The sequence below is a fragment of the Diceros bicornis genome, chromosome 2 (genome assembly GCF_020826845.1).
Source record: "Diceros bicornis minor isolate mBicDic1 chromosome 2, mDicBic1.mat.cur, whole genome shotgun sequence".
Classification (NCBI taxonomy): domain Eukaryota; kingdom Metazoa; phylum Chordata; class Mammalia; order Perissodactyla; family Rhinocerotidae; genus Diceros; species Diceros bicornis.
This window is the reverse complement of record NC_080741.1, coordinates 21,170,417-21,192,965: the sequence shown is the minus strand read 5'-3', so window position 1 is coordinate 21,192,965 and position 22,549 is coordinate 21,170,417. Positions and strand designations below refer to the sequence as shown.

Below are 22,549 nucleotides of genomic sequence, written 5' to 3'. Positions count from 1 at the left end.
TTCATATCAGCTTTTTGTCCTTATTAATGTATTAATTATTATTTATTTACTTATTTATATATATATTTTTTTTAGTGAGGAAGATTGGCCCTGAGCTAACATCTGTTGCCAATCTTCCTCTTTTTGCTGAAGAAGATTAGCCCTGAGCTAACATCTGTGCCCATCTTCCTCAATTTTTTGTATGTGGGTCACTGCCACAGCATGGCTTGATGAGCGGTGCATAGCTCCGTGCCCAGGGTCCAAACCTGTGAACCCCAGGCCACCGAAGTGGAAAGGGCGAACTTAACCACTACACCCCCGGGCCGGCCCCCTATGTATTAATTTTTAAATCCATTTAAATACAATGACATTATTTCAATGAAAATCTAGTTAAAATGAAGCTTAACCACAAATATTATATTTCCAAACCTCTACATTATTAAAAAAAAATTATCAGTGCATCAATAACATTAAACAAAAATCCTCATTAATTTAAGTGAAAGAAGAAATACTATTTTATCACTTGGTTCAGTTAATATTTTTCATTTAAAATATGATTGGCTAGGGAAAAGCTACCTTAAATTACAAATTTATTTCAAATTTATCAAAATCATCATGACATTTCTCACACATGGCAAATTTGGGACTTTTCTTCCCGGAAGTATTCTTGCTATTTTACTCATATAACCATGTTATATTAGAGAAAGAATAAAAGGAGATTTAAAAGGTTTACTGCAGCCTAATTATAATCACAGTTCATAATGATGTCTTCAACCTACAATTTCAGATCACTTTATTGGTGGTGAGTACTCTAAAATGAGACCTTTTTTGATGTTTTCAATAACTAAATTTCCCTTTGGCTATAAAATTAAAGGTTTAACCTGTCTTAGAAAGAAACATGTCCTCCCTAAAGGGCAAGTTACAATATTGATTTTTCTAGTATAGTACACAGCCTTTAAAAGTCCAAAACACTAGAATGGGATTGCAAGACAAAAGGAATACTATTGCTTAGCTGATAGTACCTGCGGAGAAGTTGACAAAGGGACACAAATGCCAGCAGAGGACTCGGAACGAGGAGGCTTCCCAGTCTGAATCACCTCCTGGTCACTCCCTTTTGGTAGGGCCTGTGGGATGTTGGGTGGTTCCAGTGATCCAAACATGCTTTTCCATTCTTCATTTACATTTGAGTCTTGTTTTACATGTTTTCTAGCTATGAAAACAGATTCAGAATAGTTAGTCTGAAGGAAGCCTCTAAAACCAATATGTTCTTTTATTGCTCTTTTTTTTCCACTTTTACTTTTTTGGTCAGAGAGGGACAGCAATGGACTTCACATCCTATTTGTTCTTTATGATCTTCAATTTATTTATATTTATGTATCAACTCATTAACTCTTACTGCAACGCTAGGGCAGATGGAACAGATGCGTTTTCAACAGTATTAATAATTGGACACAATTGCTTCCTAGTTTCAGGCTAGCTGAATCTCAAGGAACCTCTTTATCTGAAGAACCAACAATAAAAACAACTTTTTCAAACGTCACTGACTACACTGCTAAATATGACCTCTCTATTTCCAGCGTCAGTTACATAAGAAAAAAACAAAAAAAAATAGAAGAAATAAAATATCAATTGCTATATGGCTGCCTCCTGACTATAAACAGATGAGAAATCCTTTTTTTTAATCTTTGCCTGATTACAAAAAGTATATCAAGTAACACAAAGTTCTAGCATTACCAAAATATAACACAAATTGCCCCGATAACTTTGTATGCCTCATAAACTACATAGTAGTTTAATGATATACTACTATATTATTTTGCAATAATAAAATAATATATACTGTTTCACAACTTCCTTTTTCTCCTACTTAACTAAATACACTGAACATTTATTTAACCATTCCCTTATTAATGGACACCTCAATTATCGTAGTCCCCCCTTATGCACAGGGGGACACATTCCAAGACCCTCAGTGGACGCCGGAAACTGCAGATAGTACCCAACCCTATATATACTATGTTGTTTTCTATACATACATATTTGAGGTGTGACAGGAAAACTACCACAAATTTCTTTTTCCTTTTTCACAATTTCACAAATAGAAGATTTGTTCTTACCACAGATCTCAGCAACCTCAGCATACAATTTTTTTTCTTGTCTTATTAAGTAGAAAGCTTTCACCTTTTCACTTAAAGGTAGCCATTTAAGACTTCTCTTTGGCATATCCGAATTGCCAGCATCACTACTTTGCATTTTGGGGCCATTTTTTAAGTAAAATAAGGGTTACTTGACCATAAGCACAGCAATACCATGACAGTCGATCTGATAGCCAAGATAGCTACTAAGTGACTAACGGGCGGGTAGCATACACAGTGCGGATACGCTGGACAAAGGGATGAATCATATCCCGAGTGGGATGGAGGGGGACAGCATGAGATTTCATTATGCTATTCAGAACGGTATGCAATTTAAAACTTATTAATTGTTTATTTCTGGAATTTTCCATTTATTATTTTTGGACCACGGGTGACCGTGGGTAACTGAAACCACGGAGAGCGAAACCGCAGGCAAGGGGGAATTACTGTATTTCCTTTGTTGCTTTGAGAATATTCTTATACATATTTCTTCACATTCCTGTCAGTGTTTTTTAGGAGAAATTTCCAGAACTGAAAACAGCAAGTCAAAGAGTAAGGACATTGCCTGCTAAAAAGAGTATGTTCAATTTATAATCTCATCAACAGTGTAACAAAATGCCTATTTCCCTACAACCTTGCTAACACTAGGTATCATCAGTCTTTGCTAATCACATAGGCGGAAAATGGCATCTCATTATTTTAATTTGCATTTATTTACCTTTTCAAATACATGCATTTCCATTCTTCTATCAGTTGTATGTTCAAATCCTTCACTATTTTCCTTTTAGAGTTCTTAATAATCTGTATGAGTGCTTTACATATTATGGATGTAAACCACTGATAATTAAGTTGTAAACACTTTATGCCAAGTCTGGCAGAGATAACAAACTAGACTAAAAGACTAGACTAATAAGTCTACTAGACTAGACTAATAACAAACTAGAAAACTTTATCTCATTTTACATAGACTATTGGCCTTGGGTTGGTGTTTAAAGGATTAAAAAACAGAATTTCATCTTCAATCATACACCTCCACAGAGGCAACATGATTTTATTATAAGAGCAGGGCTATCGAGTCAGGCTTTGGTTTGAATCCTGATTCTGACACATACAGAGCCATGATTTTGGCAGGTTACTTAATCTCTTAACTGTTAGTTCATTTCTCCACTTTTCCTCCCTCAATCTTCCTGCTATATAATGGAGTCACTCGCTGTATTTTGAAAGTTCTATATCTGGGAAATGTGACTTTTTATTTTACTACTCAGTAGCTAAAACTAGCCTTATAAAATAACTAATAATAACAAGCTAAACACACACACACACATAAATACACTAACCTCGCTTGTCATCTGGTTCCTGTTTGGTTTTAACAAGATCAACTTGTCTCCCAGTTATGCCTAAGGCTGCCAAGTCAATTACACCTTTCTGACTACTATCATGAAGATGGCTCTGGTCCACTATATTGGCCTTTGCTTTGTTAGATTTCATCATGAAGTCTTTCAGTGCCAGAAGTTTGTCTTCCTCTTCCTCCGTCATTCCCTAAAACCAAATAAAACCATAGGTTCTAGGTTATTTTTGCAAAACATAACAACAGGCCTCAGAATGGAAGTTCACGTCATCCAATTTACAATTCTGAGAGTCAGAATGGCAAAATGAAGCAAGCAAAGGCAAGAGAAAAAGAAAGTATCAATACAGAACAACATCTCACTACTCTGATCTCCCAGAACACTCTATTACGGCACTTTCTACTTTGTATCATGATTTACATCTTAACGTCCTAAATGAGAGCATTCAAGTATACTTCATCTTTGAAATATTCAAAGAACTTAATACAGTTCCCAGTATCTAGTAGATCTTTAATATATAACTTTGAATAAACAAACAGTAGTATCTAAACAAAAACTCTGGAAATCCAATATTAAGCAAAAGAAAGTGTACTTACTTCAACCTTGCTCCTAGATGTGTTGAGAATATTAAATGAGACAGCGTGTGTGAAGGCACTGTATGATATATAAAACATTCTACACACCTCAGCAACTGACAGGCATGCTGGCTGAACTGCAAATGTAAGCAACACACTCACTAGCAGTCCAGGATAATGGTATGATTGGAGTCAGAACGCTTAGGTTCAAATTCTAGCTCCATTACTTCTATCTGTGTGACCCTGAGCAAGTTACCCAATTTCCCTGCACCTCTATTTATATATCTATAAAATGAGATTACTAGCACCCGTCTTATAAGGTTATTATGAGGGCCGGCCTGGTGGCGCATGCGGTTAAGTGCGCGCGCTCCGCTGCGGCGGCCCGGGGTTCGCCGGTTCGGATCCCGGACGCGCACTGATGCACTGCTTGGCAAGCCATGCTGTGGCAGTGTCCCATATAAAGTGGAGGAAGATGGGCACGGATGTTAGCCCACGGCCAGTCTTCCTCAGCAAAAAGAGGAGGATTGGCAGATGTTAGCTCAGGGTCGTTCTTTCTCAAAAAATAAATAAATAAATAAGGTTATTATGAAATTTTAATAAGTTAATCTACCCAAGACACTTAGAACACTTGAAATTGACAGCCAATAAATATTAAATAATTCAATGTGAAACTTAAATATTTTGATAAATGGAACAGTTCTGCATTTTCTTAACTTTCCAACCATCCACAGAATCCTCTAGAATGTGATTATGCAAATGAAAAAATTAAGAAAATGGCAATTCCCCTGAGGCATCAATCTAGAATCCCATTGGAATTTAAATTAATATTCACAATCCACAGGAACAATAAGACACAAACGCTAGAAAGTTAGCAAGCTAAGAAATAATGAAAGAAAATTGCATTAAAGTACAATAATCATAGAGTTCTTGACTGAAACTTTTCCAATATTAACCTGAAATTTTTCTTTTATTTTCACTTCTCCTTCTAAAATTTGCTTAACGTAGACAATTTTATAGCTATAGTAAGAGTTTTACTCTTTTTGTTAGTCTATGTTTTAGTTCACAAGAGAAAGGGCTCTGTTTCAGTCCACAAAAGGTAGGGCCATCATAAAGGCCATAAAAGGACTGAAGTACTGACATATGCCACATCAGGGAGGGACCTTGAAAATATTTTGCTAAGTGAAAGAAATTAGACACAAAAGACCACATATTGTATGGTTCCATTTATATGAAATATCCAATATAGGCAAATCTGTACAGACAGAAAGTAGATTTAGTGGTTGCCACGGGCTGAGGGGAGAAGCAAATGGGGAATGATTGCTAATGGGCATGGGGTTTCTTTTTGGGATGATGAAAATGTTCTGGAATTAGACAGTGGTGACGGTTTCACAACTCTGTGAATATACTAAAAACCAATGAATTTTATACTTTAAAAGAGTGAATTTTATTATATGTGAATTATATCTCAATAAAAAATGTTAGAAATGCACCATCAAAAAAAAAAACTGACAAGGACATTACAGGAAATGAAAACTGAAGGACAAATCATTCATGAACCTAAATACAAAAATATTCAATAAAGTATCAACAAACCACCAAATCTAGCCTATATTAAAATGTATTTTACATAATTTTATATCACTTTATTTTATATATTGTATATTTATATTTATGTATTTTATAATAAAAATTACTTAAATATAAATGTAATATGATAAAGTTGTGTTTAGTCCAAAATTCCAGGAATAAAAGGTTGATGACATAGGAAAATCAATCAGTATAGTTCACCACATTACCAGAAGCAAAAAACTATACAAGGATCTCAAGAGATAAAGAAAAGACATTTGATAAAATTTAACATTCTTCCATAATAATCCTTTTACTAAGCTAGAAATGGAAGGCAATTTCCTTAATCTGATGAAAAGACTGTATAAAAAAGCTATTCGTAAACATCACACTAAACGGTATAATGTTGAGAATTTTCCCAATGAGATGAGAAACAAGCAAGGATGCCCACTATCACCAACTCTATTTAACACTATACTGAAGATGCTAGTCATTTAAATAAGAAAATGAAAATGAAAGTATTCAGAATGGAAAAAAATGAATAATACTGTTACTATTCACACATAATATGACTGCAAACGTACAAATTCAAAAGAAACACATAAGCAAGTTATTAGAATTGATAAGTAAGTTTTACAAGGTTAGTATAAAAAATGTTTTCTGTATACCAGATACAAAAATAACTTTTTAAATATATCAGTTATAATAGCATTAAAAAAATCAAATACCCAAAATATTTATAATAAAAGATGTATAATGGGAGCTGGCCCAGTGGCATAGCGGTTAAGTTCGCATGCTGTACTTCGGCGGCCTGGGGTTCGCAGGTTCAGATCCTGGGCGTGGACTGACGCACCACTTGTCAAACCATGCTGTGGCAGCGTCCCATAATAAGTAGAGGAAGATGTGCACAGACGTTAACCCAGGGCCAGTCTTCCTCAGCAAAAAGAGGAGGACTGGCAACGGATGTTAGCTCAGGGCTAATCTTCCTCACCAAAAAAAAAAATGTATAAAACTCTACAAAGTAAACCATAAAACATTATTAAAATAAATTAAAGAAGATCTAATTAAAAGAAGATACATACCATGTTCATTACCTGAAAGACTCAATATTGTCAGAACTTCAATTTTCTCCTATAGGTTCCAATGCAATCTCAACCAATACATCAACAAATTTTTTTTTTGTATAAAGTGGCAAGCTGAATTGGAAACATCATATGGAAAATGTATATGGAAATACAAAGGACCAAAGACAGCCAAGACAATCTTGAAAAAGAAAAACAAGCTGGGAGACTTTGCTCTAACCAGAGATCAAGCCTAAGAAAGTGCAATACTAATGTAAGTCCATAAACATATCCACGTGCTTCTGCTTCTGGCCATGATGTAGTAACAGGACTAAATTTACCCTCCCACTTTAAACAACTTGAAAGCTTGACAAGAAACATGAAATAACACTTTTCAGGCCCTGGACAACAAGCAGCGCAGGGCTGTGATCCCCAAGACAAAGATGAGTCCTATGACTGTCCCAGCATCCCCTCTGGAGCAAGTTTCCAGGCCATGGCACAAGGAGCGGAACTCAAACAGAGATCAAGAGACAAATCAGAGTTCAAGGAAGCCATAAAAGCTAAATGTGCAGGGCAAAGAACTGGAAAAGAGGGATCTGGCACAGAGCAAGTGCTACAGCCGGGTCTCCTCAAGTCTTCGACTGAGTATTGAACTGCGTATGTGTGAGAGAGGCCAGGGAAAGAGCAACCAGAAATCAGTTAAGCCAAACGATTCCCAGGGCTCACATGGGGCTGGGAATCATTCACATTCCCACCAGCCAGAGATGAAAGACCTCTTACTACACAGAGCATCATGTTCTCAGAAGTCCTTAGTAGTTGGGCTAAATTGGCCACTGACCAAAGGTTGCTCTGTATCTGTCCTAACAAAGCTTAAAAGCAAGGCTTAAAAGGATCAAACTGATTCCAAGTAATTTAACATACAACAGAACAAACCCTATATATATAAATATATAGAAATTCAGTGCCTAACAACATAAAATTTACAATCAACAGAGAAAAAAGCTGGGTAGCTGGGGGTCAGAGATGGGAGAAAAATTTACATTTTACTATATATTTTCTTATATCTTTTCAATTTTACACCTTGTGTCTATACTATCCAGTGAAAAATTATTAAAATAAAAATCACTAAAAAGTTCAAAATGTAAAGTATTTGTCATTTTTTAAAGTAGGGAGTGAAATCATTTTGTATTCTGTATTAGTGTCTGATTAAATGGATACAAATAAAACAGGCAGCTCCTGTAGATGAGGTCTATCTAAAACAGCCCTGCCACGTCTCATCTCCATATGGTAAGTCCTACTGAAAATCTGGAGTTCAGGCAGATTCCAACTGCCATACGGATAATGTTCCAAAAGTGTACTTTAAGTCTATTATCTGGAACTCTGAACATATTTTCCCATAGAAACAATGCTAGGTCAGTCTAGAAAGGCCTATTTTACCCATGATATATAAAAAAGAGCACTGTAGAACCCCAAGTAAAAAAGAATGCTGTAGGAGTGTTCAGAATTCCCACTTGCAGAGGCTGAAAACATCTCTTCCCTCTGTATCCCTGACAATAAGAACAAGGACTTAATTCCTACCTCCAAAGCCTCCCCTGGCTCCAAGTCTCTGCTAGTAAGCCCAAGAAACTCAGGTAGTACAGGGACCAAAAAGAAGTGAAGGCAGAGAAAAGGCTTACAAGGGGCTGGCGGAGATGAGCTGCACATGGACTTCTTCCTAAGTCTTCCTAAGTCTATATAAAACCCAAGCAAGCTCCCTGTCCTTCGTTTATTTTGAGAGGCAAGATGGCATAGTGTAGGAGGATGGGCTTTGGAGTTAGACAGGTTTAGCTTCAAATGTCAGCTTTGAAACTTACTGAACTGTGTGAGCATAGGCAAGTTAACTACCCTCATTGAGTCTCAGTTTCCTTATCTATAAAAAGGGGACAATATCTATCATTCAAGCTAATTTTAAGGGCAGTCATAAAATATGGAAAGCACTAATTACAGTGGCAGACTTGTTATAAGTTCTCAAAAATTGGAAGCTGGTGTTGTTCTGCTGTTACTTCTTCTGAAAACCTCAGAGATTCTGGCCTGCTCTCCCTTCTACTAGCAGTACCTGTCCCTTGAAACAGAGTACTCCTAACCCTTAGGAGTCTTCTAAAACTATTATTTACACAAACAATATAAAACAGGGGATTATGTGTTCCCCTTTTCCCATTTACACAAATGAAGGGACAAATGATGGACAAATGAATACATCAAGCACTGACATTTCAGGAATACAGGTCAGTGAGTTTTGGTGATTTCATCATGGCACCCAGTCATGGAGGCTCCACTGAGGAAGCAACAATGCGGGAAGGGTTTGGGACAACAGTAGGAAGCAGAAAGTAGAAAGGCTATGGAAACTACTCCTTCTCTCTCCCTCCTTTTACCCATTGCAGTGGCAAAACCTACACCCATAACAAGGTGAAAAGCAAGAACTAGGGGCTAGGGTGGTTCCATGAAGTAACTAATGACTTACAATGAAAAGGAAATTTCAGTATAGAGGCTTTTTATCTAATATACAGGATTTGAAGGAGGAAGAGAAATACAAAGAATCACACCATCCAAGCCTGAAGAAACATCTAAATTGGAAGGTTTTTATTGCATGCTGAAATCTTTTTAATAAGGATTACTTACTAGGCGAAACAACAGAAAAATGTGACTCAATATCCAATTTTCCATAAATTGCTTTCTAAAATATAAAATACATCTAATGTATGAGTCAGGGTTAAAAGAAAACCCAAAGAACAAGCTCTTTGGCAAATTCAAGTCACATCAAATTAAGGCTTCTAAAACATAGGAAACAGAACCACCGGCCTAGAAGGGACATTCAGAGGCAGCTCCAGCCTCCAGGAAAATTTAGACCTAAAAGAACCAAAATGGTTACTAAACACCCTCTCATAGGAGCCTGTTTCAATATTCAATAACTAAAACCAATGTTTGGGCATCAAACAGTACTGGATATTCAGTAACAAGTAAAATACATGAAAAGATCTACATCCCAAAGCTGATCAAATTCTCTCCCTACAACTGAAGCACTTTCTCCTCTTCTTTTCTCATTAGATAAGATATGACCGACAAGAACTAAAACGTCCTGCAGACCTAAAGACAGTCATGAAAGTTGTCTCTCAGTATTTGTTTTATGGCTCATGGAGCATTTATTCAGAAACTGTATTCTTTATACAATAAAAATAACCATTTTAATTCCTATGTTGACTTCTCTAGATTCCACACATCCCTCTTAAAACAGGATGCTGAATCTAGACAATATTTCTAAAAAGGCCTTACAAATGTCAAGTATAATAAAAAAGATTACATCCTAGCTCTAACAAGATTTGTTAATTTAACCAAATTCATAGGCTTTTAAGACATAGCAGTAAACCGCTAGTTTATTCAATCTAAGATGCATTATAAATCTCTCTGTTATTTTAGCTGTTTGTATGTAGTAAGAATACTCTAAATTTAGACTGAAATAAACCAGGATTTTCCTGAGTTACATCTGTGCTCTGTAATGTTTCTTCTAATTGAATTTCATTATATTTTTAGTGAAATATGGAACTGAATCAAGACTTATTACTTACATCTAAGGTTATATCTATTCTTTCCATCATTTATATAGCCAATAATCACAAAGAAAACTTAACAGGTCTCCCAAGATTCCTTATTTAGCTCCACCCAATGCCTTATCATCATCGTAGTATCTCCCAGATACCAAAGCAAATGCATAACATATCTGCTAGATTTATTTATTCATTTGTTATGATGCAACCTAATCAACCAAAAATATTTTTAATAGCCAGATGGAAGCTTCAATGTTTTTATGAAATTTGCATTTAAATGTAAGATTTCAAAAAGGTGATACAACCTGAGAGAGCAATTTCTTCAGAAGCTGTGCTATAGCAGGATCTTCAGGTGGAGGGCAGTCAGGAAGAGACCCATTTCGTTTCTTCTGACGCATGTAAAGATGTCTGAACAAGCTAGTAATATCTTTAGACCTCAAAGCATAATCAAATATAGAACGACTTACTGGTTCTTTTAAAACACTGAGTAGAACAAGTTTTCTTTCAATCTATATTAGAAAAATAAAAACAATCAGCCAAAGATACAACATATAGTACAGTTATTTTCAAATTCAATAAATACCACCTCTGTAAAGTTAACATCTGCATTATTTTCTAAGAAAATGGGAGATATCAACATCTGCAATTTTTGCCCAGAAGAAAAAAGAATACTAGTGACCTTTAAAGAGCACAGGTATTTCTTCTTTCATTGTTAGGCATCTGACATCTGTGGCATAGACATCTGCGTCTATCATACTGGAAGACTAATGATTAACTACCCAGGCTAGAAAAGTTCAGAAAATGGAAGAGAGTCTTTTCTAGATCCCAAAATGCCACATGACTTCCTAGATCTAAAAAGTACCTGCTGTTCACAGGTCTAGTAGCCAATAGGTACTGATCCAGAAAAGATGCTCAATAGCCACAGGGCTTCCCTTCAGTCATCAGGTTTTCCCAGTAGCTTCAAACATTTCTAAAAAACATTAGTCTCCACAGAATTCATGAAATTGTTCATTATTCCTAAGAAGACTCTTCTTTGTCAATGCAAAAATAATAAAAAGGATGAGCACTACTAATGTAACCAAGAGGACTTTCTTTAGATATATTTAACTACCTGGTGAGTTGGCCAGTGGAAACCAGCATAAAGGGGTATCTTTTGTCTAATCCAAACTGGAGAAAGATAAGATTTATGAAGCATACGGATAATTAGCCTCTCAACTCCTGATCCTGGCCTTTCAAAATATAAAATAATGATAATATAATGATAAAAATGATAATAATAATTTCTGAAAAAACAAAGAGAATGGTGCAGATTTCTAACAAACCACTTCTACGTCAGATTTATTTTAGTAAACCACAACTAAAAGTTATTACAAATGCACGCAATTTTTAAATCCCAGGGAGACTTTCTCCACATCGTGTTATAAAAGAGTTTACTAAATAAACTTCCAAAAGAATAAGGAGTCAAAAGTAGTAGAATCTCTAGATCTGATTTCCAAGCAAATTTTAATGAAATCCCAAAAAAAGGCATACTTCCTAGTAATATTATCCATCTTTCATGTATATATAAATTATCCTTGGGGTAAAAACAAAAAATTCAACAAACGCTATGAAATAAAGAATGATGAACCCAGAAATGGATGAATCTGTGGGGAAAAGTGAGGACTGAAGACATGGCCAAAGCACCCTCATTTCCGGCGGATATCCAAGGCCACTTTCTCCAACCACAGGGAAGGCATGTTGGGATATAAACATTGGAGAAAGCCAGAGAGGCATGTCAATTTGCAAAAGGGAAATGGAGTTTTAGTAAAAACAGAACATTTCAGGATGTTTTAACAGCCAGAATCATCTCTCAACAGTCCATTCAACTTAAATGTCTATTTTGGTGGTTGGCTGTCCAGCAAAATGAAGGGTATGAATACTGACAAGTTGAGTAAATAATTGCCTTGCAGGGGCTGGCCTGGTGGCATAGTGGTTGAGATCATGCACTCTGTTTGGCAGCCCGGGGTTTGCAGGTTCAGATCCCAGGTGGGGAGCTATGCACCGCTTATCCAGCCATACTCTGGCAGGCATCCCACATATAAAGTAGAGGAAGATGGGCACAGATGTTAGCCCAGGCCCAATCTTCCTCAGCAAAAAGAGGAGGATTGGCAATGGATGTTAGCTCAGAGATCATCTTCCTCACCAAAAAAAATAATAATAATAATTGCCTTGTACCAACCAAAGACCCAAAGTTTATCATCAAGTGCTATACTGCTGGGGAGGAGGGTGGTGGTTATTAGATTTGAAAAAAAGGAAATCAGAACCAGTCAGAGATGTAAATAACAAACACTTGAAAAGGGCTTTTTCTAATTTTTTATAAATGCTGACTTAGGCTGAAATCAATTATACTTTTCACAATAAAAGCAGAGGTCCATCAACACACATTTCTGCTATATTTCACTTGAACAGCAGATGCTTTACAACATTACACATAAGAAAAGAAAGTATGAACTACTGAGTGCTGTGCTATGCACAACATGATGTATAACCTAATAGTCTCTTTACCTTTTCTCATCTTCAAAAGTGTTCATTCCCTTAACATTAGCTAGCTTGAAAGGAATGTGAAAACGCTGGAGCCTAATTTAAATCTTTAAAAATTTAAATAAAAATAGGACTATCTAAACCTTTTTTTAAAGGCGCACAGTTTGGAGGGAGGATTGACGCCACGTTAGAACACGCATACCTGTATTATAGGTTGAGTAATATATGGGTCAAGATAAGGCATCAGTTTGCAGTAGACATCAGCTGTGCTTATCTGGTGAGCTACCACTGTGATAAACCCCACAGCACCATAGCGGATCCACAGATTGGGATGACACAGAAAGGGGGCTAAAGAGGAAAAAAAGGTATGGATTAAATCACGTTCATAAATAGTTTCAAACTATGAAGATAAATAAATTTTGCCCTTATAACACATTGAAAAAGGGATTATACCAAATGTTACTATCAAGTGCCTTCACATACTCAATTATCCTGAGGTATAAACTTAACCAAGTGAACATATTGATATTATAATATTCTGTATCATAAATAGCAGCAATACCATAAAAGAATAAAAACAGTTACCTACTTTCTGAGGATTTAAAGTTATATTTTTTAGTCAGGAATGAAGATGGGCGAGCATCTACTCATTTATAAGACTGGGTTAAAAACCAGTGGACAGAGACATAGAAAGTCACAACAGGGGCCGGCCCGGTGGTGTAGCGGTTAAGTGTGCGTGCTCTGCTGCGGTGGCCCGGGGTTCGGATCCCGGGCACATTGCTTGGCAAGCCATGCTGTGGCTGCGTCCCATATAAAACGGAGAAAGATGGGCATGGATGTTAGCCCAGGGCCAGTCTTGCTCAGCAAAAAGAGGAGGATTGGTGACAGATTTTAGTTCAGGGCTAATCTTCCTCACAGGGGAAAAAAAAAAAAAAAAGTCCCAACAGTATATAGCAAATTATTACTCTCCCACCCACTAACCCACAGAAGTCCAAGGATATACCATCTACCACATAAGGGGCAAAGAAACTGAGAAGCTGTTTCTCCTCCAAGCCATAGCATTAAGATTAAGGGAACAAGTTCACCTAATTGACATTCTTTTTAATGCAAAGGTCTGATCAAATCTAATACAATAGTCATAAATTCATTCACAAGGTATTATGAATGGAAATTAAAAGGCAGAAAACATGGTGCCCATTCTTAAAGAGTTTAAAATACAAGATTAAACCAGGAAATTAAATGAATGTCTTTCACCTCTCTTAACTATTTTGTGTATTACACCTAAAACCAATGATTTCAACCAAGTAAGATTCAGAAAAAAATTCAAACTTCTAAACTAACCTGATTTAGAATAAAAATCAAACATCTAAAAGAAAAAAAAAATTATATTAGTTCTGAGTATGCAAAAACATCAGCATTTAGAGGATACTGATTTTATAAGAAATCCAAGCTAATAGAGAATACTGTTACATCCTAATATTACTTATATAAAAAGAGGAAGGAGAAAAGATTTGTTCAAAATATCTGTCTTCACAAACACTGTATGATCTCACTCATATGTAGAATATAAACCAACACATGGACAGAGAAAACTGGACTGTGGTTACCAGGGGCAGTGGGGGTAGGGGGTGGGGGGGTGGGCACAAGGGGTGAAGGGAGTCATATATATGGTGATGGACAAACAAAAATGTACAACCCAAAATTTCACAATGTTAGAAACCATTAAAACATCAATAAAAAAAAAAAAAATCTGTCTCCAAAGCTCTCCCATTTCCAATTCTTCTAATTACACATGGAGAAGGTTCTGATTATTTCATAAACATCCTGCAGTTTCTAATACATCCAACAAAGGAGGACGGGTAGTTTCCTTTGACAACAGGGAAAACAAGGACTGGAAAAACACTGAAAAATTTCCAAAAAGTAACTAAACCCAAAACGACTTGGCCGAGTCAGGCACTGTATGAGGTTGAATTATTGGTCCCAATTCTTTATGTTATCTATATGACACAACCACACTCTTGCCTTGCCCTCATGGTGTACAAAGCGCACTTCTCTGCCCCTTTCTTTTGGTTCAGTCCTATTACCTGCTCTGGCCAATGGGAGGTTAGAGGATATAACACAAACAAAGGCTTGACACGTCCTGTATAGCTAGACTTGCTCTCTCATGCTGCTGCTATCACCCAGAACTAACCTGGGCCCCAGAATGAGACACATGGATCACAATCACCACAGACAATCTGGAGTTGCCAAAGCCTAAAGCAGAGTCACCCATACAGCCTGCAGATGCATGATGAGAACTTCACTGAAGCATTTACTGAGATTCTGTGGTTGATTGTTGTAGAGCATTACTGTTATCAGTAAGCAGCTAACTGATACAAAGAACTTTAGACACTCAAAAAACAAGAAACCAGAATCAAGAGGATTTCCTATAAAACAGTGTACTCAATCTTTTCTCCATCCAATACATTCTAATTATCTGGAGACAAGCATGGGGGAAGGTGAGTATTCATATCTAAGTGGGAAGAGTGTAGTTTTTAAAAGAACTACCAAAGAAATCATGATAATCATCACCACCACCATTCCCTTTAAGAATCACTACAATAGACAATGCACAGTTTAAAGACAGAACAAAGAGATGTATACAGTTTATCATTTCTTTTAAGTGTCTCTAAGTTACTAAAAACTGTTTTTTCTTTTAAATAGTTTAAAATGTCAACAAATAATTGTTTACTTGATTTTTCTCAGCAAGGCATTTTTCCCCCATAGCTGGTACCAAATTCAGTTCCAGTTCGAAGGGAGTTCCCCATCCAAGAAGTTTTACCACATTGGGTTTATTCTATACCTAAAGATAATCATTTAATTTGATGCTAAACTAAAGATACATGAGTACCCCATAAGTTCATCCCATGATCAATGACTAGAAACAGTAGGGCCCAGAAAAATCTCTGCAAAATTTGAGGGGTAGAAAACTATCTTTATGATGATTTTTGCTTAAAAATAACGGACACCCATTTTTCAGATAAATAAAATGCTAATTATAAGCTACATTAAATCTGAAAAATAATATCCAAATAATTAGGCAAAAGAAAGAATGTATTATGTGAAATTAGAATATAAAAGTACATATTTATACAGAGTATATTTACTAAAATTAAGAGGATCAAAGTCAAAAGCAAGAAAACCTCAACCCTTGGGAGGTAACGCCACTTGCACAGGAGAAAAAAGAAAGCACTGATGTGAGAATTCAGAAAGTGAGAATGAGTAGGAAAATATTCCAGGTAGCAAGACAGGCATGTTAAGATGATACATTTTCTTATTATTATTATGAAAATGGGTGCTTTCTATATGTGCCTTACACCACATAGGACTAGAAATTCAAAAAGAATTCTACTATCTTTTGTTTTATTATAATATTAATAATTATGCTTCCCAAGTTATTAGCTCTTACAAAAATAGAAAAAGATTGAGACAATGAATCCCTCAAGTTTCAGCACTCTGTAGCTTATATGAAAAATCAAAAACATTTCAATGTCACAGAGATTCTCATCATGATTGTGTTGCCAATACTCAACAATATTCTATTAAATTTGCAATTATTTTTAACATAATCATGAAAAAATTCAAACCAAACTAGGATTACAAACTAAAAGAATGATTACAGATACTCTAAAGCAAAACAAGAAACCTACATATACTTAAATTTTCCACAATTTTTTTTAAAAAAAAGCTACATTCATGTCTTAAAAATTTCCAGATATTTTATACATCTCTACTAGCTGTCCTCTACTATCTCGACAACCAAAATAAACAATAACTCCTTTGTCTTTTTTCTCTGAAGACTGCCTCAAGAAAAACCTATTAACCAAATTTAACCAGTTTTGGCTTTCTATTAATTTTCCTTGGCAAAGCATTTAGCAGCAATTAACTATTTTACCTAAAAAGGTAATTTTCTAAGATTTCATGTCCTCTCAGTACAGAACTAACTTGCAATCTTACACTGCTTACTTTCTTAAAATCAAGTGCTAAGAAGACTAGAAGTTCCAGATAGCCTTAATTTTAGAATGTGTCATATTTATTTGTTTGTTCTGATTCTGATTTTAAGCTGAGGGAAATAAGTGTATAAAGGTGTCAAGGAATTAACTCCTTTCATCAGTTAATAACATTACTAACAGTAGTAATTTCAATACTATGAATTCTTAACTGGCACTCAGTGCAATGACAGATGTCATAGACAGTCCTCCACATCCAACTTCAACTGGACTAGTGGTCATGTGCCCAAAAAAATAAGCTGACTCTTCAGAGCAGTTAAAGACTTTACCCACATCGTATTAAAAACACAAAAATCAGAATAAAATCTTCATTTTTCATGGATCACAAAGACTTAACTACAGATAAAAACAAAGCAATATTTCCCAATGTGGACTGGAGGACCAAATGATCCTGTTTGTTTGCCTGCCTGTCTCTCACACACATAAGCATGCAAATGCATGTACGCACATAGACACACATACAATAGGGACAATAAAGTTGAAAATCAGACTCTTATTGCCTAGAAATTTTACAGTGCTCTATCAGTTGTTATTCCTCTTCCCACACCCTGAATTCTCATCCTAATTTTAAGAAACAGAAACTTACCAATATCACTGGCAAATTCGTAGACATGGGGTTTCTGTAGCAGTCCTAACTGGCACATACAGGTAAGGGCATTAAGAGCTTTCACAATAACAAATTCCTCAGCATCACTAAGACCTTGCTGCAGCAGGGGTTTGAGAATTGAGGAACTCTGCCACCCAACATAGGCAGCAACACCTGAAAAAGAGAAGCAACATTACATGATTCTACAAATAACCGAAAGTACAAATGCCATTAAGTAAAGCTATAAAATTAACCAAACCCCAAATACACTGAGCAACAATCCAGGAGAGGACATCGCATTTCCTACCCAGCATTAATAAATGAAAGACTCACACCACAGCAAATCATCGGGAAATTCTGTAACATCAAGGAAAAAAAAAGATCCTATAAACTTACAAAAAGAAGAACGCAGGTCTGCTAAAAAGGAAAGAGAATCAGACCGACATCAGATGATCTTCAGCAACAATGGAGGCTAGAAGACAACACAGCAAGACCTTCAAAGTTATGAAAGAAATTTTATACCCAAACTGTCAGTAAAGTAAGAGACTTTACTGTTTACTGTTACTCTAAGTAACAGTACTGTGTCATTCTGAGACATGCAAAGACTATACAAATTTATCTCCCATGCAAGCCTTTCTGAAAAAAGTTTCTTGAGGATGCACTCCAGCAAAACAAAGATGTAGAATGTACAAAATGGTAGACATGATCCAGGAATTCAAGGAGAAAAAAGGGATAATAGTTGGCAAAGATCTAGAAATCAATCAGCCCCAATTGGAACTATAAGCCAATAAATTTCAAAAATGTTATCAGGAAGAAAAATGGAATATGTTACAAGCAATAGATAAAATTGGCTAGATATTATAGATAAGATGAAGAAGGTATATAACTTTTCTCTCTATAAGGAAGACAAAGGAATCTGAAGCTCCAGGACAAAGAAAAAATTGTTCAAGAAAGTCATGGTATAAATATGAAATAAAATGTACAATGTATTTAGTAATTAGCATTGGATAAAAAGGAGAATCCACTGACCTTGATGCTATAAAAATTCTCATCCAGTGATAAAGGAGTCACACCACTGGAATTATAGTAAAGCAAATATAAATAGTACACTATTTGGCTTTACAGTTAAAAAAATTTACACATTCATAATCATGTAAATTTTGTTTTGAGTTTTCAGAGCCAGTCTATACAAAGCACAAGTCATTATTATGATCACACAACAGAATGTAAATATTATCAACCATGACAATGCAATTGTTAGTTAAACTGTCAACTAACAATTAGTTGAATTATCAACCAACAAAAAAAAAAGAGAGGCAGAGAGAAAGGAGCACTAATCTTGTAGTCCAAATCAGAAGTAGATCAATAAGAAAGAGGTTTAACTGGGGCTGGCCCAGTGGCATAGCAGTTAAGTTCGTGCACTCCGCTGCAGTGGCCCAGGGTTGGCAGGTTCAGATCCTGGGCGCAGACTGACACACCGCTTGTCAAGCCATGCTGTTGGTGGCATCCCATATAAAGTAGAGGAAGATGGGCATGGATGTTAGCCCAGGGCCAATCTTCCTCAGCAAAAAAAAAAAAAAAAAAAAGAGGAGGATTAGCAACAGACTTCGCTCAGGGCTAATCTTTCTCACAAAAAAAAAAAAAAAGAAGAAAGAAAGAAAGAAATAGGTTTAATTATTTAAAGTTATAAAAACTAAAAAGTAAAGCACTTGGGGGCCAGCCCCACAGCGTGGCAGTTAAGTCCCGTGCGCTCCGCTGCTGACGGCCCAGGTTTGGATCCTGGGCGTGCACTGATGCACCACTTGTCAGGCCATGCTGTGGCAGCATCCCACATAAAGTCGAGGAAGATGGGCACGGATGTCAGCTCAGGGCCAGTCTTCCTCATCAAAAAGAGGAGGACTGGCATGGATGTTAGCTCAGGGCTGGTCTTCCTCACAAAAAAATAAATAAATAAAAAAATAAAAAGTAAAGCCCTGAAAATAGCAATCTACATCTCAAAAACAGAAGGGAAGAGGGATCAGGTCATGATACAAGTGAGCTAAATCTTCATCTGGCATAGAAAAAAGTCAAGAAATAAAGCCTAAAGTCGATAATTCTAAAACTAGTAATATGAAAATATTATTTAGAGAGATGGCAATAATCACCTAAAGATATCAAAACAAAAATACAAACCAGAGTAGTTGCCTCTAGAAAATATAACTATTGCTTATCATACATTACTCTATAAATTTTGAATAAATTTTAAATAATTTACCAAAGCATATTTCCCCTATTAATTGAAAAATAATCTTTGAATTTTTTTCTGTAATAAAAGGAAAAATACTGTCTAAAATTCCAGTGGATTATATTTAGGAACTTTACAAACTGAAATGTATAATGAGCTAAAATAGCTCAAAATATTTTGGAAAAGAAGAGTGACATCTGGGGAACTTATTCTACCAGACACTAAAGTTGCTTATAAATATATAATAATTAAAAATGATATATCCATAAGAATAGAGAGTATAATATTGAGTACAAGAATGAGAAATCAATGGAACAGAGTAAATACCCAGAAAAGTGACCCAAAAAGACATAAGCATGCAACAGATCATAACAGAAGCTTCACGAATCAATGGAAAAGAAATAAAATGCTTAATAAATAGTATTGGGAAAATTGGTTATATTTCTGAGAAAAAATTAGATTTCATCTCACACCACAGCCCAAATTAAACATTAAGGGAGAAAAATAAAGCATTAAAAAAAAAGATGTGCACAAAATAGGTTATTAACCAAATTCTGGAATGGGAAAAGACTTTAAGCACAAAGGTAACAAAATCACAACGCAAAAGATCAAATAAATTGACAACATAAAAACTGTTTAGAAAGACATAAAAAATAATAATCAAGTTATTCGAGAAAAGTATTTGCCATAGAAATTATAAAGTTATTTAATGTTCTTAATGTATACATATAAAAGGCTCAAAAACATCAACAAGCATAATACCATCAGAAAAAATGGGCCAAAATAATAAAAAAAAATTCATAGAATAAGAAATACAAATGAGTCATCAACACAGGAAAGTTTTTCACTTTCACTGATAAGCAAATAAATATACATCAAAACAAGTTATCATTTTACCCTACCAACAGGCAAAGATTAACTGAAGCCTACTGCATGCTGGAAGGGTGTGCAGTACTGTCAAACAATGGCGACTAGAGTGGAAAAGGATACAACCTTTCTGAAAAGCTTATAACGTGTAAAGAGTTTCTAAAATTTATTCACATTCTTTAACCCAGTAATTAAAATTTCAGACTTCTATCCTGAGAAAATAATCAGAAATAAATATTTATGTAAAAGTATCTCATAGACAAAAATTTAATAATTTAAATATCCAAAAGAAGAGTTAAATAAATTTTGGCAAAACTATACAATGGAATATTTTGATCTGTTACATTATGGTTTCAAATAATTTTTAATAACATGAGAAAATGTTTAGAATATATGTTATAAAAAAAAGGTTTAAGAAATAATAAGATTAAGAGGTAATATAATATACATAGCACTTATGTGCCAGGCACTATCACATATGTTAATTCATTTTATCTTCACAACAACCAGTGAGATAGATACTATTATTATTCCCATTTAAAGATAAGGAGACTAAGGCACTAAAGAAATTAAATGATTTCCCCCAAAACCATAACTAGTAAGTGACAAAGCCAGAACTTGAACCCAACAGTCTGGCTCCAGAGTGCCTACTCTTAACCAGTATATGATAGTGTCTCTAAGCATATATGACAGAATGGGACAGATGGGATGGAAAGAGGTTGTACACAGGTTGTAGGATTAGAGATGCTTCTTAGTTTCCGTATTTTTCCAAATTTTCTACAGCAAGCACATATTCCTTTTATAAACAACAACAAAAATCAATGAAAATTATTTTAAAATGAAAAAAGAACTTAAAAGGCATGTTTCAAAATACATATGAATTGACCAATAGATGGGGGAAGTTCTAAGAACCACCTTTTCTCGAGAAAAGAAATAGAAACAGATTGTTTGACAAAAGAAGAGAGCAAGAAAGACACAAAGATGTGAGAAGCAAAGCACTGTATTCAGGAACTGAGTTAGATGGAGTCCGACACGCAAGACTGAGATGAATACACTAATGCAAAAATAAAAAACAAACTAAAGATGTCTGAAAAGAGGAGGTACAGTAATCTCCAGTCATGACAAAGCAAGAACAGTAGACAATTGCAAAGCTTTTCGAAGTAGGAAGTACCCTTATCTCCAAAACATTATATGATAGCATTTGCAGAAATATCAATACTGTTGCCATGCGAGTTTCTTTCCTTTTTTTATTTTCTAGGAAAAACATCCAACAGCAAACCCTTCAGCAGTTACTTTCCCAGATTACTGGGAACCAAAATCTAAACCCTAGAGCTCTCTGCTACTACATGAGAAAGTTTGGACACCAGCGAAGCTTTCCAATGTGTAGAAGAGTCTTTAAACCTTTTGCGTTAACAGACAAGCTGTTACGATCACGTGTGAAATGAAATAAAAAGGATTCGTGGTTAATCATAATAACATGGTTTTAGCATATATTTCATAACTGACCAAATCTAAAATTGAAAAGATCAGTACAATCAGGTGGAAAGGACAGTTATCGTTCAAAAGGGAAAATATTAAATCCTATGTCAAACGTGACTTAATCTATTGAAAATAAAATCCACTTTATTTCTAATTTTGAATCTAAATGTAATAGGAGTCACCCAGATAAAATATAAGATGTCCTTCTTTAGATAAATCTGAAAATCAAGAATTGCAATATTTTGAAAAAACAGCAAAAAAACCTGCTTAATTTTTCACAAGTTTTCAGTTTAATACAAAGCAAAGCCTGTAAATTTTAATTTTCTTTCCAAGAACACTGATATTCAATCATAATTATACTTTAACTTTATTTTCTGATTTTAAAAATGATGCATTTTTATTGTAGAAAATTTGACAAATATGGGAAATATAAAGAAAACAATCACCTATAGTCCCAGCCCCAGAGATAATCACTATTCACCTCTTAGTATAGTCCGGCCTTTTTTATAAGCATATATGATTTGTTACTGTTATCTTTACACAACTGGGATCATACTTTAGGTAGATTTACAACCTACTTC

At 35.2% G+C, this 22,549-nt stretch overlaps 1 protein-coding gene across 3 annotated transcripts in view; it reads right to left on the bottom strand.

The window, feature by feature from the left end:
• The window catches only part of PIK3R4 (phosphoinositide-3-kinase regulatory subunit 4), a 76,129-nt gene that overhangs the window by 29,063 nt on the left and 24,517 nt on the right, over positions 1-22,549 (bottom strand). For all 3 annotated transcript variants that reach the window (XM_058553283.1, XM_058553302.1, XM_058553293.1), the window contains 5 exons: positions 17,399-17,572; positions 12,966-13,111; positions 10,549-10,752; positions 3,452-3,653; positions 1,002-1,189 (listed from right to left, as the gene is read on the bottom strand). In XM_058553283.1, the coding sequence (XP_058409266.1) occupies positions 1,002-1,189; positions 3,452-3,653; positions 10,549-10,752; positions 12,966-13,111; positions 17,399-17,572 (914 nt within the window). The remainder of the gene's footprint in view (positions 1-1,001; positions 1,190-3,451; positions 3,654-10,548; positions 10,753-12,965; positions 13,112-17,398; positions 17,573-22,549) is intronic.